Genomic DNA, 15,162 nt, shown 5'->3' on the forward strand with positions numbered 1-15,162 from the left:
GGTCCCTCACAAAAGGCTCTTAAGCAAAGTAAGTAGTTATGGGATAAGAAGGACGGTACTCTCATGGATCAGTAACTGGTTAAAAGATAGGAAACAAAGGGTAAGAATAAATTGTCAGTTTTCAGAATGGAGAGAGGTAAATAGTGGTGTCCCCCAGGGGTCTGTACTGGGACCAGGACTGTTCAACATATTCATAAATGATCTGGAAAAAGGGTAAACAGTGAGGTGGCAAATTTGCTGATGATACAAAACTACTCAAGATAGTTAAGTCCAAAGCAGACTGCGAAGAGTTACAAAGGGATCTCACAAAACTGGGCAACAAAATGGCAGATGAAATTCAATGTTGATAAATACAAAGTAATGTACATTGGAAAACATAATTCCAACTATGCATATAAAATGATGGGGTCTAAATTAGCTGTTACCACTCAAAAAAGAGATCTTGGAGTCATTGTGGATAGTTCTCTGAAAACATCCACTCAATGTGCAGCGCCAGTCAAAAAAGCGAACCAAATGTTGGGAATCATTAGGAAAGGGATAGATAAGACAGAAAATATCATGTTACCGCTATATAAATCCATGTATGCCCACATCTGGAATACTGCGTGCAGATCTTGTTGCCCCATCATGATTGATGTGGAGAAGGTAAATAAGGAAGTGTTGTTTACTCCTTCTCATAACACAAGAATTAATGATAGCCAGCAGGTTTAAAACAAACAAAAGGAAGTATTTCTTCACACAATGCACAGTCAGTCAGTGGAACTCTTTGCCAGAGTATGTTGTGAAGGCCAAGACTATAACAGGGTTCAAAAAAGAATTAGATAGGTTCATGGAGGATAGGTCCATCTATGGCTATTAGCCAGAATGGGTAGGAATGCACAACCATTCTCTGAAGTGTCCCTATCCCCTGTTTGCAAGAAGCTGGGAATGGGCGATGGGATGGATCACTCAATGATTACCTGTTCACGTTCATTCCCTCTGAAGCACCTGGCATTAGCCACTGTTGGAAGACAGGATAATGGGCTAGATGGATCATTGGTCTGACCCACTATGGCCATTTTTTTGTCCTGATTTTTAGAGAAGGCAGTTTTATTTCTGAAGCTTTTCTTTTTGAAGAGTAAAATCACTTCTTTATATGACTGAAGATATAACTGATCTTTCTCCCTTGGTAGGCTTGAACGATTATCCAGTTGGCTGGATGAAAGACTTGACATTATGTCAAAGCGTGTGGTGGAGGAGCAAAACTTGGAGGATGAAGTTGAGAGACTCGAAGATATCTTTCAGTATGTCACTTTTCAATATTGACTGTATTAATGACCTGGCTGCAGCTTAATCATGGGCCCATGTGAGTTTGGGAAAGACTAAAACTTAAGTATTCAAAGATGCTTTAAAGAGAAAGCCAAATGAGTTTATAAACCATACCAGCAAATTGGTATAAAATTACATGCAAAGAAGTCTTGCTTTTTTAGTTACCGATAATGCCGTCTGCAATTTATTATCGCCAGGCAAAGTACACACAAACAAGAAGATTAAGAACAAGACACTGATTCAGAGAAATATTATAGAAATAGTATTGAATACATAACTTCAAAATCAAACAAGTGTAATGGCTCAGATCCCAGTCCAGGCTAGAGCCCTTTTTTGGTGGGGCAAAGGGGCTGTAAACCTGCCCTAATTGGGTGGCTGAGGTTTTCTCTGATGTGGTGCAGTCCCTGGGTTGTGTAGACATGGTGGTATAGCCTGCATCTTGCTCCCTGGTGTAGAGGATGTGCTTGGGATGAGTGTTCACGGAGCATTGGTGCACTCTTGTGATCTGTGGTTGCTGGCACAGCTTTTTGGGGTCTGTTATTGGCTGGTACATTAGAACAGCGGTTTTCAAACTGTGGGTCATGGCCCAGTACTGGGTTGCGGAATGTAAGGCACTGGGTCACAGCAGTTCTGGTCAGCACTGCCAACGGGGCCATTAAAAGTCTCATTGGTGGTGCTGCCTCCCTACCTGTTCCCTCACCACGCTGCACTCCAGAAGCAGCTAGCGGCAGGTCCAGCTCCTAGGCCGGGGGGGCCACAGGGCTCCATGAAATGCCCCTGCCCCAAGCACCGGCTGGGGGGAGGGGGTGGGTGCCTGCGGGCGAGAGCTGCATGGAGCCGCTTGTGCACCTCCGCCTAGGAGCCGGACCTGCTGCTGGCTGCTTCTGGGGCGCAGCGTGTTCCACGGTGCCAGGACAGGCAGGAAGCCTGCCTTAGCACCCCCACTGCGTCGCTGACCACGAGCCACTCAATGTAAGCCTGTGCTCCAATCCCCTGCTCCATCCCAGGGCCCCTTCCTGCAGCCCAAACCCCTCATCCCTGGCCCCAGGCCAGAGCCCTGACCCCATCCTGCACCCCTGCCCCAGCCCAGAGCCCCTTCCCACACCCTGAACCCCTCATTCCCAGCCCCACCCCGCAGCCCTCACCCCCGCACCCCAACCCTCTGTCCCAGCCCTGAGCCCCTTCCACACCCCAAGCCCCTCATCCCGAGCTCCGTTGGGTCACGGGCATCAACAATTTTCTTCAACTGGGTCGCCAGAAAAAAAAGTTTGAAAACCACTGCATTAGAGCAACTCATCCAGGGGGCTAAAAACAGCATTCTCTAAGGTGCCACAAGTACTCCTTTTCTTTTTGCGAATACAGACTAACACGGCTGTTCCTCTGAATCCTGCAGCTTGGGCTCTCAAGCACATCTGACCCATAGATTTAAGACCCTGAGCTCCAGCCCAAGCGGCAACATCCACACTGCTATTTTTAGCATGATAGCCCTGTATAGCATGTAGCAATCAGAATATATTATCCCTGATCCTTGAATCGCTGTGAAATGACAGAATTATGCTCTAATAACTGTCCTAAATGGGCAGGTCCCACATGGGGGAGTGGCAACTCCTTGAACTTCAACTCTCAGAGCTTATTTTTCTGCCAGAAGGCATGGTCTGTCCCTCTCTGCAGAAAAGGGTGGGGGAGGTCAGTGCTCTAAGCCTACGCAGAGGCAAGGAGCGCATCTGCACAGACACCCCTTGTCTTTTAACTGCCACCTATTTTCCTGGCTTCATGCTGCCTCTTGTTAGCATGGTTCTGGCAGGAGCTGTGCTGCCAGCCTCTCCTTGCCTGCTGTTATCCCCCCTGAATCCTTCTCAGGAGCATTTCCTGGCACCTCATAAATATGCAGGTGCCCTAGTTATGGATAAAATGTAGGAGAATAATTGTTCTCACTTTTTATGTTGAAAAAGGAAAAGACCCAATAGATATAGTCTGATGTCTATCTTGGTATTTAACTTGAACTGACCCAACAGGATATACCTTCTGTGTATATATGAAATTGAGAAATAAAGGGTAAGGAATAGCCAAACAATGTTGTAAAGAGAAGGAAAATCTCATATTGAAGTACTCATGCAGCGAAGTCAGCAGTTTAAAAAATATAAGGAATAAATTAACAAGAAGAGGAGGTGAACTAATTATCACTGTCTCAATATTATTTGGTTATCCGAAATAATGCTAGGAATCTCCTACAGAAGTGGTAGAAGCCCCATTGGTTAAGACTTTTAAAACTAGACTGGACCGAGCTCTATATCTTATGGAATAATCCTGCACTCAGAGAGCTGGATTGGAAAGTCTCTTCCATCTCTAATGTCTTACATTTTATTATACAATTCTGTGAACTCCCATTGACTTAATTGGCACTTAGTATTTCTCAAGATCAGCCCCAGTGTTATGTGCAGTGTTACAGGAAGGCAGCATGATATTGTGGATAGAGCACTGGATGGGGATTCAGGAGACCTGGATTCTGTTCTTAGCCCTGGAGTGCTGCGTGACCCATAGCAAGTCACTGCATCGCCGTATGCCTTAGTTTCCCCATCTGTAAAATGGGAATAATGATACTGATTCCCTTTTTAAAGCACTTTGAAGTCTGTTATGAAAACTGCTGTGTAATGTATTATTATTAGCAATTCCGTAGGAATTTAGCAAAGCTTTTGATACTGTCTCCTACAGTATTCTTGCCAGCAAGTTAAAGTATGGGCTGGATGAATGGACTATAAGGTGGATAAAAAGCTGGCTAGATCGTCGGGCTCAACGGGCAGTGATCAATGGCTCTATGTCTAGTTGGCAGCCAGTATCAAGCGGAGTACCCCAAGGGTCGGTCCTGGGGCTGGTTTTGTTCAATATCTTCATTTATGATCTGGAGGATGGCGTGGATTGCACCCTCAGCAAATTCACAGATTACACTAAACTGGGGGGAGTGGTAGATATGCTGGAGGGTAGGGATAGGATACAGAGGGACCTAGACAAATTAGAGGATTGGGCCAAAAGAAATGTGATGACGTTCAACAGGGATTAGTGCAGAGTCCTGCACTTAGGACAGAAGAATCCCATGCACTGCTACAGACTAGGGACCAAGCAGCTAGGCAGCAGTTCTACAGAAAAGGACCTAGGGGTTACAGTGGATGAGAAGCTGGATATGAGTCAACAGTGTGCCCTTGTTGCCAAGAAGGCTATTGGCATTTTGGGCTGTATAAGTAGGGGCACTACCAGCAGATCGAGGGACACAATCATTCCACTCTATTTGGCATTGGTGAGGCCTCATCTGGAGTACTGTGTCCAGTTTTGGGCCCCACACTACAAGAAGGATGTGGAAAAATTGGAAAGAGTCCAGTGGAGGGTAACAAAAATGATTAGGGGGTGGAGCACATGACGTATGAGGAGAAGCTGAGGGAACTGGGATTGTTTAGTCTGCAGAAGAGAAGAATGAGGGGGGATTTGATAGCTGCTTTCAACTATCAAATTGAGTGGGGAGGGATAGCTCAGTGGTTTGAGCATTGGCCTGCTAAACCTAGGGTTGTGAGTTCAATTCTTGAGGGGACCATTTAGGAATCTGGGGCAAAAGTTGAGGATTGGTCCTGCTTTGAGCAGGGAGTTGGACTAGATGACCTGCTGAGGTCCCTTCCAACCCTGATATTTTATGAATGTATATGATAAGGAGCATGGGAACACACACACACAAACAAAGGAGAAGAAGGGTAAAGTCTTTGTTTTGGTTTGTTTTTTAAATAGCCACCTGTACACAATACTATTGTCTGTAAGGGTTCTCTCAGAGAATAGTTCTAAAAATCCAGGAAAAATAAATCCGCTGATGAGGGGTGAGCAAACAGAATTTTATAAATTGCTGAATAGCAAAATACTAGTATTATTTTGCTAACCAAACGTGGACAGAATATCAGTTAGGGCATGTTCAGCTGTCTCTGCGGGGCCACCCCACCTGCATACATTTGAAGTCTACTGGGGTGGCAGCCTGAGGGTTGGTGTAAGCCCTGCCCTTCAAGCTCAGGAGAGTGTCCACTACCACCTACTGCCAAATCTTCTTGGGGCTTTGGGTAGTCGCTTTTCCATCTCCCGCTTGTATCTCAAAGGAGAGCAGGTCACTGGTAACAGTGTCTCCTGAAAACGCAGTCAGACATATGGGAGCAGGATTACATCTGCCTCCAACTACCAGCGTTTTTATTTTTTTAAACTAAAATCCTCTTGAATGTGTTGAGTCCACAAAAAATTGTTGCATGCTAGTGTTTGCCTTGGGACTTTTACATTAGCAAATATATATAATGTGTGCAAGTGAATGCATGCATCCATCTGCCTTGAGGCTCCAATCTGTGCAAGTTCTTCTGTATTAGTTACTGCACCTAAATCATACCAATGTAGCATCTCTGTTCTTATACTTTTGCCCTAGTGTTTTGGGCTTGATTAATAGGATCTCTGATTGCCTTCTCTTGCAGTGTTATTGATTCTGGCATAAGTCAGGACTCTTGGCTTTGTCATAGCCTTTACCAAGTGCCTGTTTAACTTTGCAATCATGTCGCCTACAACAACAAACCATATGAAGCACAGAACCATGACTGCACACCAAAATAGGTGCATTTCTGAGAAGTGAGTCCCCAGCTGGTAGGAGTGCTTAGCTTGCTGCCTTGGAAAATGCTTTTAAAAATTGTATATTCAAAAAATGACTTATAAAATAAAGTAGTATGCAAAGGTTTAGCATTACTTTGAACCTTTATTCTTGTTTCAGAAACACAAAGGATGCCTATGCAAGAGAACTAGAGAATCTAGAGCAATGTTTAAAGAGAGAAAGTGAGATGAGGTAAAATTACAAGTCACCATCTTCATAAGGAACAGATCAACATATTAATGATTTACAGTGACTTTGTTTATATTTTTCAAATAAGACCTAAAACCAAGGTCCTAACCACCCAAAGCTCCAGTGGTCCTTTTTGCTGGATAAGGAGTGATTCATCTCAATGTCTTGGCCAAATTACATCTGGGGTAATTGTATTCTGTCTTCTAAATTCCTCTGCTGTCTCATTTGGATGAGATATTCTTCACTTCCTGGCCTGTGGTGGTGTTGTGTGGTAACAGCTGCTAAACTTTACCAAGTAGGTGGCTCTGTATCAGCAATTCATTAAATTGTTCTGGTTTGGGTAACAATTTAATTTTGTAAAGCACTTTGGGATCCTTCCAGATGGAAAAACACTGTATACGTGTAAGCTATCGCTGTTGTTTTCCAGTTTAGGGCTGATCTTACACAATTGAGGTCAATGGGAGTTTTGCCATTGATTTCACTGGGAGCAGGATCAGACCTTGAGTCTGTGTGGCCTAATTTTCTCAAGTTCCAAGCGCTCACAACTCCTGTTAAAGTCAATGGGTACTTAGAATGCTCGCACCTTTGAAAATCATGCCACCGTCTGGTAGACATTTAGGACTCCAGCTGTCATGAGCACAGTGGACTGGGAAAGAGGATGGTCTGTTTTAAAATGATTTTGCATCTTGGATTATAACAGCTGCTTTCTTGGGGACTGCATATTTTTCAGCCTTTAAATAGAGCCTTCCATTGAGTTTGTTTTGTTTGAGGGGTGGTGGTGGGGAGGAGGGTGGAAGCATGTTCTACAAAGACCACTGAAAGCACATTATAATAAGAGTTATGCTAAATGCATCCCTATTGATGAGATCTGCCAAGATGTAAATTGCATCACTCTGCATTCTCTGTTTAAGCACTGATGCTTGGATTTAGATGCCAGGAGGCCCTTTCCTGTCTCACTCTTTTAGTGTGTATGGGCAGGGGGAAGCTAGCTATGGAAGAGGCCCCAAGTTGGATAAATCTGAATTAACTATTGTAACTGGAGTTGTGTGTGAAAGGATGATAAAATTTTCCCAGTTTGCTTTGAAGTTTACTTGGCAAACTCAGAACTCCAAGTGAACCTAAGGGGTAGGAAGGGGAGAAATACTCACAAGCTGAACCATCTTCAAATTCTGGTCTAAAACCCAGTTTTACTCAGCTGTGCTCAAGACGTGCTGCTCTTCCAAACCAAAAGGGACATGTGTTATTTTTAGAGAGGCAAGTTCTACATACTTCTCTTAGGGCTTTTCTCCATGAGAGCCTCCCAGCTGTTTGACTCTGTTTTCCTTACAGAGGTAAGAACTGAAGCTCTCTGGCCATATTGTTCCATCCTCTTTATTATCCACATCATTACCCCATTGCATGGCTAGATCTTCTCTAGGAATTATTTTTGGAAAAATCTACAGCCTGTGTTATGCAGGAGGTTAGACTAGATGATCACAGTGGTCCCTTCTGGCCTGGAAACCTGTGAATTTATGCTGTTGGTGGGATCCTCTCAGAATCAAGTCTGCTTTGTTACTTTACACATGCAATGCAGCTCTGATTTCCCAGTCAGTTACAATGCAATGTCATGTAATGGGTGATTCCACACAAAGATGGACTACAAGCCGTCAAGAACACTATCCCCGATAATGTCACGGCTAACCTGGTGGCTGAACTTTGTGACTTTGTCCTTACCCATAACTATTTCACATTTGGGGACAATGTATACCTTCAGATCAGCGGCACTGCTATGGGTACCCGCATGGCCCCACAGTATGCCAACATTTTTATGGCTGATTTAGAACAACGCTTCCTCAGCTCTCGTCCCCTAAAGCCCCTACTCTACTTGCGCTATATTGATGACATCTTCATCATCTGGACCCATGGAAAAGAAGCCCTTGAGGAATTCCACCATGATTTCAACAATTTCCATCCCACCACCAACCTCAGCCTGGTCCAGTCCACACAAGAGATCCACTTCCTGGACACTACAGTGCTAATAAACAATGGTCACATAAACACCACCCTATACCGGAAACCTACTGACCGCTATTCCTACCTGCATGCCTCCAGCTTTCACCCTGACCACACCACACGATCCATCGTCTACAGCCAAGCTCTGCGATACAACCGCATTTGCTCCAACCCCTCGGACAGAGACAAACACCTACAAGATCTCTGTCAAGCTTTCTTACAACTACAATACCCACCTGCAGAAGTAAAGAAACAGATTGATAGAGCCAGAAGAGTTCCCAGAAGTTACCTACTACAGGACAGGCCTAACAAAGAAAATAACAGAACGCCACTAGCCGTCACCTTCAGCCCCCAACTAAAACCCCTCCAACGCATTATTAAGGATCTACAACCTATCCTAAAGGATGACCCAACACTCTCACAAATCTTGGGAGACAGGCCAGTCCTTGCCTACAGACAGCCCCGCAACCTGAAGCAAATACTCACCAACAATCACATACCACACAACAGAACCACTAACACAGGAACTTATCCTTGCAACAAAGCCCGTTGCCAATTGTGCCCACATATCTATTCAGGGGACACCATCACAGGGCCTAATAACATCAGCCACACTATCAGAGGCTCATTCACCTGCACATCCACCAATGTGATATATGCCATCATGTGCCAGCAATGCCCCTCTGCCATGTACATTGGTCAAACTGGACAGTCTCTACGTAAAAGAATAAATGGACACAAATCAGATGTCAAGAATTATAACATTCATAAACCAGTCGGAGAACACTTCAATCTCTCTGGTCACGCAATCACAGACATGAAGGTCGCTATCTTAAAACAAAAAAACTTCAAATCCAGACTCCAGCGAGAAACTGCTGAATTGGAATTCATTTGCAAATTGGATACTATTAATTTAGGCTTAAATAGAGACTGGGAGTGGCTAAGTCATTATGCAAGGTAGCCTGTTTCCTCTTGTTTTTTCCTACACCCCCCCCTCCAGATGTTCTGGTTTAACTTGGATTTAAACTTGGAGAGTGGTCAGTTTGGATGAGCTATTACCAGCAGGAGAGTGAGTTTGTGTGTGTATGGGGGTGGGGGGGGATGTGAGAAAACCTGGATTTGTGCAGGAAATGGCCCAACTTGATTATCATGCACATTGTGTAAAGAGTTGTCACTTTGGATGGGCTAGCACCAGCAGGAGAGTGAATTTGTGTAGGGGGGTGGAGGGTGAGAAAACCTGGATTTGTGCTGGAAATGGCCCAACCTGATGATCACTTTAGATAAGCTATTACCAGCAGGACAGTGGGGTGGGAGGAGATATTGTTTCATATTCTCTGTGTATATATAAAGTCTGCTGCAGTTTCCACGGTATGCATCCGATGAAGTGAGCTGTAGCTCACGAAAGCTCATGCTCAAATAAATTGGTTAGTCTCTAAGGTGCCACAAGTACTCCTTTTCTTATTGTTTATCTACTTGCCACTAGAGCTTTGCTTCAGTGGAAGCAACTTCACCTGGCAAAGAAGAAGGAACTCTTGTGGGTAACAGAGGAGAAATTCATGAATGAAATGAATGTAAGACTTGAGACTGGTAAAAAACGTCATGCTGAGCTAAGTGGAGAGGTATGTTAACCAGTTGGCATTACAACAAAGCCTATCCATTGTAATCCCCTACCTTTCATGCGGTTCTTGGCAAAGTGGTTAAACTTTAAGGGCCAGATCCTCAGTTGGTGTACATTATGATTTTGAAGGCATTGTGTCAGTTTATACCATCTGAGAATCTGGCTTTAACCGATGATTAATAAAATTGTAAAGCAGTTATGATTACACAGCACTGTGTTTCAAATGACGACTACATCCATTTTACTCAGAGCGGTTATTGTTTAATACTGCAAGTGAGCCAGTGTGTACTGCAGAAATGATTGTCCCTGTTAATTTTGTTTTCTGCAACCAGAATGAGTATTTCCGAAAAGAAATTTTGCAGGCTGAGGAACAGGTCAAACACCTTAGTGATGATATAAATAAAAGGGAAGCTGAATGCGAGAAGTATGAAAACAGCTTAATAGAAGACATACAATGGCTTGAGGTAAATGTCATTTTTAAAAAAATTCTTAAAAAGAGTTGTTTAAATGGGGAGATGACGTTTGCTCGTGTAAATTGACACCACTCTATTGACTTCAGTGGTGCTACACCAATTGCCACTAGCAGATAATTTGGCCCATGATTACTAATAGTTTCAGGAAAAAGTGATTCAGTGCCATATTAACTCTTTGAATGCTGTACTGACATTCCTAGAACAGGAGAGGTTTGGGTTGGGTTTTTTGGGTTTTCTTTTTCTTGCTAAGCAGTTATGACCTGATCCAAAGCCCACTGATATCTCTGGGCTTTGAATAGGGCCCTTAGCACTTACTAGCAGTGGGTAAAGTCTTCCTTTGCAACTGGTACAAGGCTTTGTGTGCACTGAAAATAAGAGCAATGAAGTGGTGGATTCCATGCAGGGAGCTTTCCCACAGTTACTTGATTGCTAGATGCCAAAGGCAAAGAGGTCTGATCATTGTTTGGTTTAAACTGCCTTAATCCCACCTGTTCCCTGAACTGCTAGATGAGACCTAAGTGAGAAATAAAATAAAACTGGTTTCTTCTTAGTAGTCTTCCAGACAAACCAACAACAAAGGCATCAGTCTGAGTTTTGTGGCTGATATATCATCTAGTACAGGAAGTTGATTGAACAACTCATACTGCTACTAAATTGTGGCATGCCCTCCACATGTGTCCTTATCCATATGTATGTACTCATATCTATCAAATGGAATTCCATGCCGAGAAAGTGCCCATAAAAAGTGTAAAAGATCTGCAATAAAAAATTTAAAATCAAATATAGTGGACCAAATTCTTTCGTGATTTGCAACCCCGTTAACTTTGAAGCAGTTGCTTGGAGTTGATCAGTGTGAAATTTGTCCCACAATATTTAGATAAACAGCATAGGCTTTATGAAAATATTAGTCTCACTGCTGACATGATGGGCCAAATTCTGTTTGGAGTTACAGAGCTGTAAATCCATTGACATCACTGGTGTTGTGTGAGGCGTAATCCAGGGCAGTTTGGTCCTATGTGCACTAATCTTCTGAGTGCTCTATTATAGTTTCCAGCAGCCCTCCTTCAAAGAGAAAGGAGGACAATATGAGACTCTGAATGAGAACTGATTGGAGCTTCCAGAAACATCAGGCACTTCTCCCATCCGGTGTATGTAGCATTTCCTCTGTCTCTAGGTAACATTTCCTGGTTGTATGATTCTCAGCCGTCAGTCTAATGGTTCAGAATAGGATAAACCAGACATCCTTAATGTATGAAATATCCCAAGCCTCTTCTTCTCTCTCTCTTTCAATGCCTTTGTGTGTATGGATCTAAAATAATTACACACTGGATCTCTCCTTATGTGCACTTCCTGGCAGCTGTGCTGTTCAAAAACATACATAATGTATGATAAATGCTCTTTAACTCCTACTCTACTGTCTTTAATAGGGTTGCATTAACATCACACAATAAATGTGACATATGAGGATTACCCTTTGCATGTGGACTAGACTGAGTCAAGTCAAAGATAATGATATACCCTTTGGGGTAGAAAAATAATTGTAACTATTATTTCTCCTTCAGTGGTTCTCTCTGGTTTTTCTCTTCTTTAACTGCCTCCGTTTCTTCCTGTGTCTTCACTTTTTATCATTTTGGTGTTGCAACAACTTGTGCCTCTTCCTGGGGCTTCTACTCTTTTGTACTCTTCTCCAGTTGTGCACACCCTACTCATTTCAGTCATACTTGCTGCAGTCTCTGCTCACTTATTTATCTTATTATAGTCTTATTTGTCTGTAAAGCAATGTGAACACCCATGGCTCTACCTGCTGTTTCTTCTATTGCGGTGTTCTGTGCACCCAGAGCATATTCCTGTGCCAATACAAGTATTGCTACTTGAATTCACTGCTTCTATTTAAATCACTTTGTAATGTGGCTGGAGATTCACGATGTGTAATGTCAAAAGAATTAATTAGGCTGTCTCCTCATTCTGGATATTCAAATTGCCTTCATTTTGCCACTCTTCGCTTTCAAATCTATGTCTCTCAGCTCTGCAGTTTCCAGTTAATCTGTTCATTTTGTCTTCCTTTGCTACAGTGATTATGTCCACTTTAATAGATCATTAATTAACATTTATTTTCACTAAAGGATGATGTCAAAGGTAAAACTGAAGAGATATATCAAAAAGAACAACAACTAATTCTGAGCATCCCTCTCATAGAAGTAAGACAGAAAGAGTTGGAAGAGAAGCATGAAAAATATGAAGACTTGAAAAAAGTAGTCTCAGGTAGGTATTAAATAACTCCGATGCACTTCGAAGCTTTCTGCTTCTGTCTTAGAAAGAGATCTGACTTGGTAATATGGGTAACCTCAAAGCTAATGAGCAACTGGCGTTCCACAAAAGAGGAATGCCTGAAAAATTCGAAGATGACTTTGTAGAGGTTTAAGATTAATATAGACCCTGAAGATATTTGGTCTGTTCATTAGACACAGTGAGGTATTTTGTTTCCCCTCCCCGATCTTTATCCTAATCCTCTTTACTTAACTTTGTGTATTATGGTGAATCTGGTATTTTGATATATTCGTTGTATTTGAAAAAATTATTAAAATTATATATAAATAAGAAGTCTGACTGTACCAGAGCTGTCTACCATAGTTCAGATAAACTGTAAAGTACAGTAAAGCTCTGAGGGCTTTGTGCACCAGATAGATTATGACATCTGGACACTACTGAAACATTAATAATGAATAATAATGTCCCTATACAGAAGATCATTTGTTGATGGAACATCTAGTTCTGTCATCTAAAAAAACCTTTTCCTGATGTGTAGAACTAAAAGATGAAGAGACAAGACTGACAAAATCCATTGATCGGTCAGTCAGGATGATTGGTAAACTCAAGAAGATCATGGTAATGGTTTAAACCTTGTTTAATGTTATTTGTTAAAGTTTCCTAAATCAGTTTTCTTCCTCTCTGTTCTTGTGCTTTTTAATGATCTCCCTCCGCCCTTCCAGTACCATCTTCCTATAGCTGCTGTGCAACTGGTCATGCACAGAGATTCTGGCTGGAGGATGCTTGCATAGCTTGATTCAGAGCAGCACTGTCCTTTGTCATGCAAAAAACTGACCTTGATCTTGTGACCCTTAGTCATAAGCGCTGTCCCAATGGAATTAAAAGGATGACTTAAGTGAGGAAGGGGCTGCAGTATTGAGCCCTGTGTGAGCTCTGTCCCTGTACAGAAGCTGACCCTGGCTGGTGCAAGAGCCTTTGCTGCTTCTTGGTAAAACTGTCGGGTATCTTTGTCTCATGATCTCTCCAGCTCATTGCCTATCTTGACTATATCAATAGATAACAGCATAAGGGGAGAGAAATTCAGAGTCACAGATGGTTTGTGTGAAAGACACAGTACTAAAGAAAGGTGTCTGAGTCACAAACAAAACCGCAAGGTTTGTGCCTGGCTGGCCTGATACTGCAAGGATGGAGCTCTGTGGTTGCTGACCCACAAAAGCCCACAGTCACAGATGCTAATCCTTATTCGAGAAGGAAATGCTCCTTCTCCAAGCATCTTTAAATAGGCAATAGCTTACCCAGAATCTGTGTTCCAAACATTTGTGTACCACCAAAGCCTTCATCAATAGAAATATGTTGTGTGTGTGTCGCTAAGCTCATCAATGTGACCCCATGTCTGATTTAAATAGACAGGAAATGAGGTTCAATGGTTAGTGTATGAGACAGTGTCAGGAGACCTGGGTTCTATTCCCAGCTGTGCCACTGGCTTGCTGACCTTGAGCAACTCCACTTCACCTTTCTGTGCCTCTTTTCCCTACTGTGTAAGATGAAGATAACTAGGATTCCTTTTGTAAAGCTTTGAAATCTTTCTGCGAAAGGTGCCCCATATGTGAAAAGTATTATTATTATTATTAATTTTTTAGGTTACAACAATTATAGTCCAAATACAAGATCAATTACAAATGAAGCAAAATAATGAAGGATTTATTCATTAATAGGCTGAGCTGAAGAATGAATTAAGAATAAAGCGTGACCTGGCATTTGACCAGTTGAAAGAGCATACAGAAGTTCTGAAGTTGCTAGAGAGGGACATCTATGAGGTCGACAGGAAGCTCGACATTGTGAAGACAGAAAACTGCAGACTGAAATTAGTGAGTATACTGAAGTATACTGATGGTTTACATCACAGCTTGTCAGCATGCAGGTCTCTCTTCAATTTTCTTTTCACAGGGAAAAATAGAATTGGAGAACGATGAAACAGAATAAACACTATAAATGCTTCAGCATGCAAAATAGGAGCCAAATTTTGCCTTCTGATGCACCTGTGAGGCTCCCGGTAGCTTCGTTGGGAGACACGTAGGAACATCTAAAGGCAGGATTTGTCCCTTTGACATTTTATCTGTGAAGGGATCTTTCATCATTGAGTAGAAAAAGCACTGGTGCATCCAGTCAGGTATATAGGGAAAGGCTTCCCTGCTAGCTGTGGAAGACTGTGTGAAAACTGAGGTATAAAAGCAGCCTGTGTTGTTTGGTATTGCAACAAGGGAGACAATCCCTTTTGACTTACACAGCCATTTTAGCTCATTCTTTTGTTCTGGAGCAGTGGCTGGAGCACTGTGTGCCAGAAAACCCAACCCCACTAAGTGATATGAAATGGTCTCAAGCTGAAACTAGGTGGTAAGCTATCCCCTCTTAGAATGGTGCACTGTTGTGATGAGAGGTGTGAAACACTGGGATTCATTGTGGTTACTGCCCAGAGAGGGTTAACAGTGCCTCCCGCCACTCTACAACAAAGATCACAGGAAAGCTGACTTGTTTTGACTCTACAGAAGGTTTGCATGCAGCATGCTGATGTTCAGCTTTCCAGGTGCATTTTCTTTCAGGGACTGTAGGAATCCCTACATTTTCCTTGATGGATCCAGCTCTGGACTCGAGTGATG

General features: G+C 42.7%; 1 protein-coding gene across 6 annotated transcripts in view; it reads left to right on the plus strand.

Moving 5' to 3' along the window:
- Window positions 1-15,162, plus strand: part of CCDC175 (coiled-coil domain containing 175) — a 53,142-nt gene that overhangs the window by 24,112 nt on the left and 13,868 nt on the right. For all 6 annotated transcript variants that reach the window (XR_012669103.1, XR_012669104.1, XM_075129957.1 and 3 more), the window contains 7 exons: window positions 1,173-1,283; window positions 6,086-6,157; window positions 9,630-9,765; window positions 10,097-10,228; window positions 12,361-12,499; window positions 13,044-13,123; window positions 14,221-14,373. Coding sequence is in view for 4 of the 6 variants with exons in the window: in XM_075129957.1 (XP_074986058.1) it covers window positions 1,173-1,283; window positions 6,086-6,157; window positions 9,630-9,765; window positions 10,097-10,228; window positions 12,361-12,499; window positions 13,044-13,123; window positions 14,221-14,373 (823 nt within the window). In the remaining 2 variants the exon portion in view is untranslated. The remainder of the gene's footprint in view (window positions 1-1,172; window positions 1,284-6,085; window positions 6,158-9,629; window positions 9,766-10,096; window positions 10,229-12,360; window positions 12,500-13,043; window positions 13,124-14,220; window positions 14,374-15,162) is intronic.

Source organism: Caretta caretta, chromosome 6 (genome assembly GCF_965140235.1).
Source record: "Caretta caretta isolate rCarCar2 chromosome 6, rCarCar1.hap1, whole genome shotgun sequence".
Classification (NCBI taxonomy): Eukaryota; Metazoa; Chordata; order Testudines; family Cheloniidae; genus Caretta; species Caretta caretta.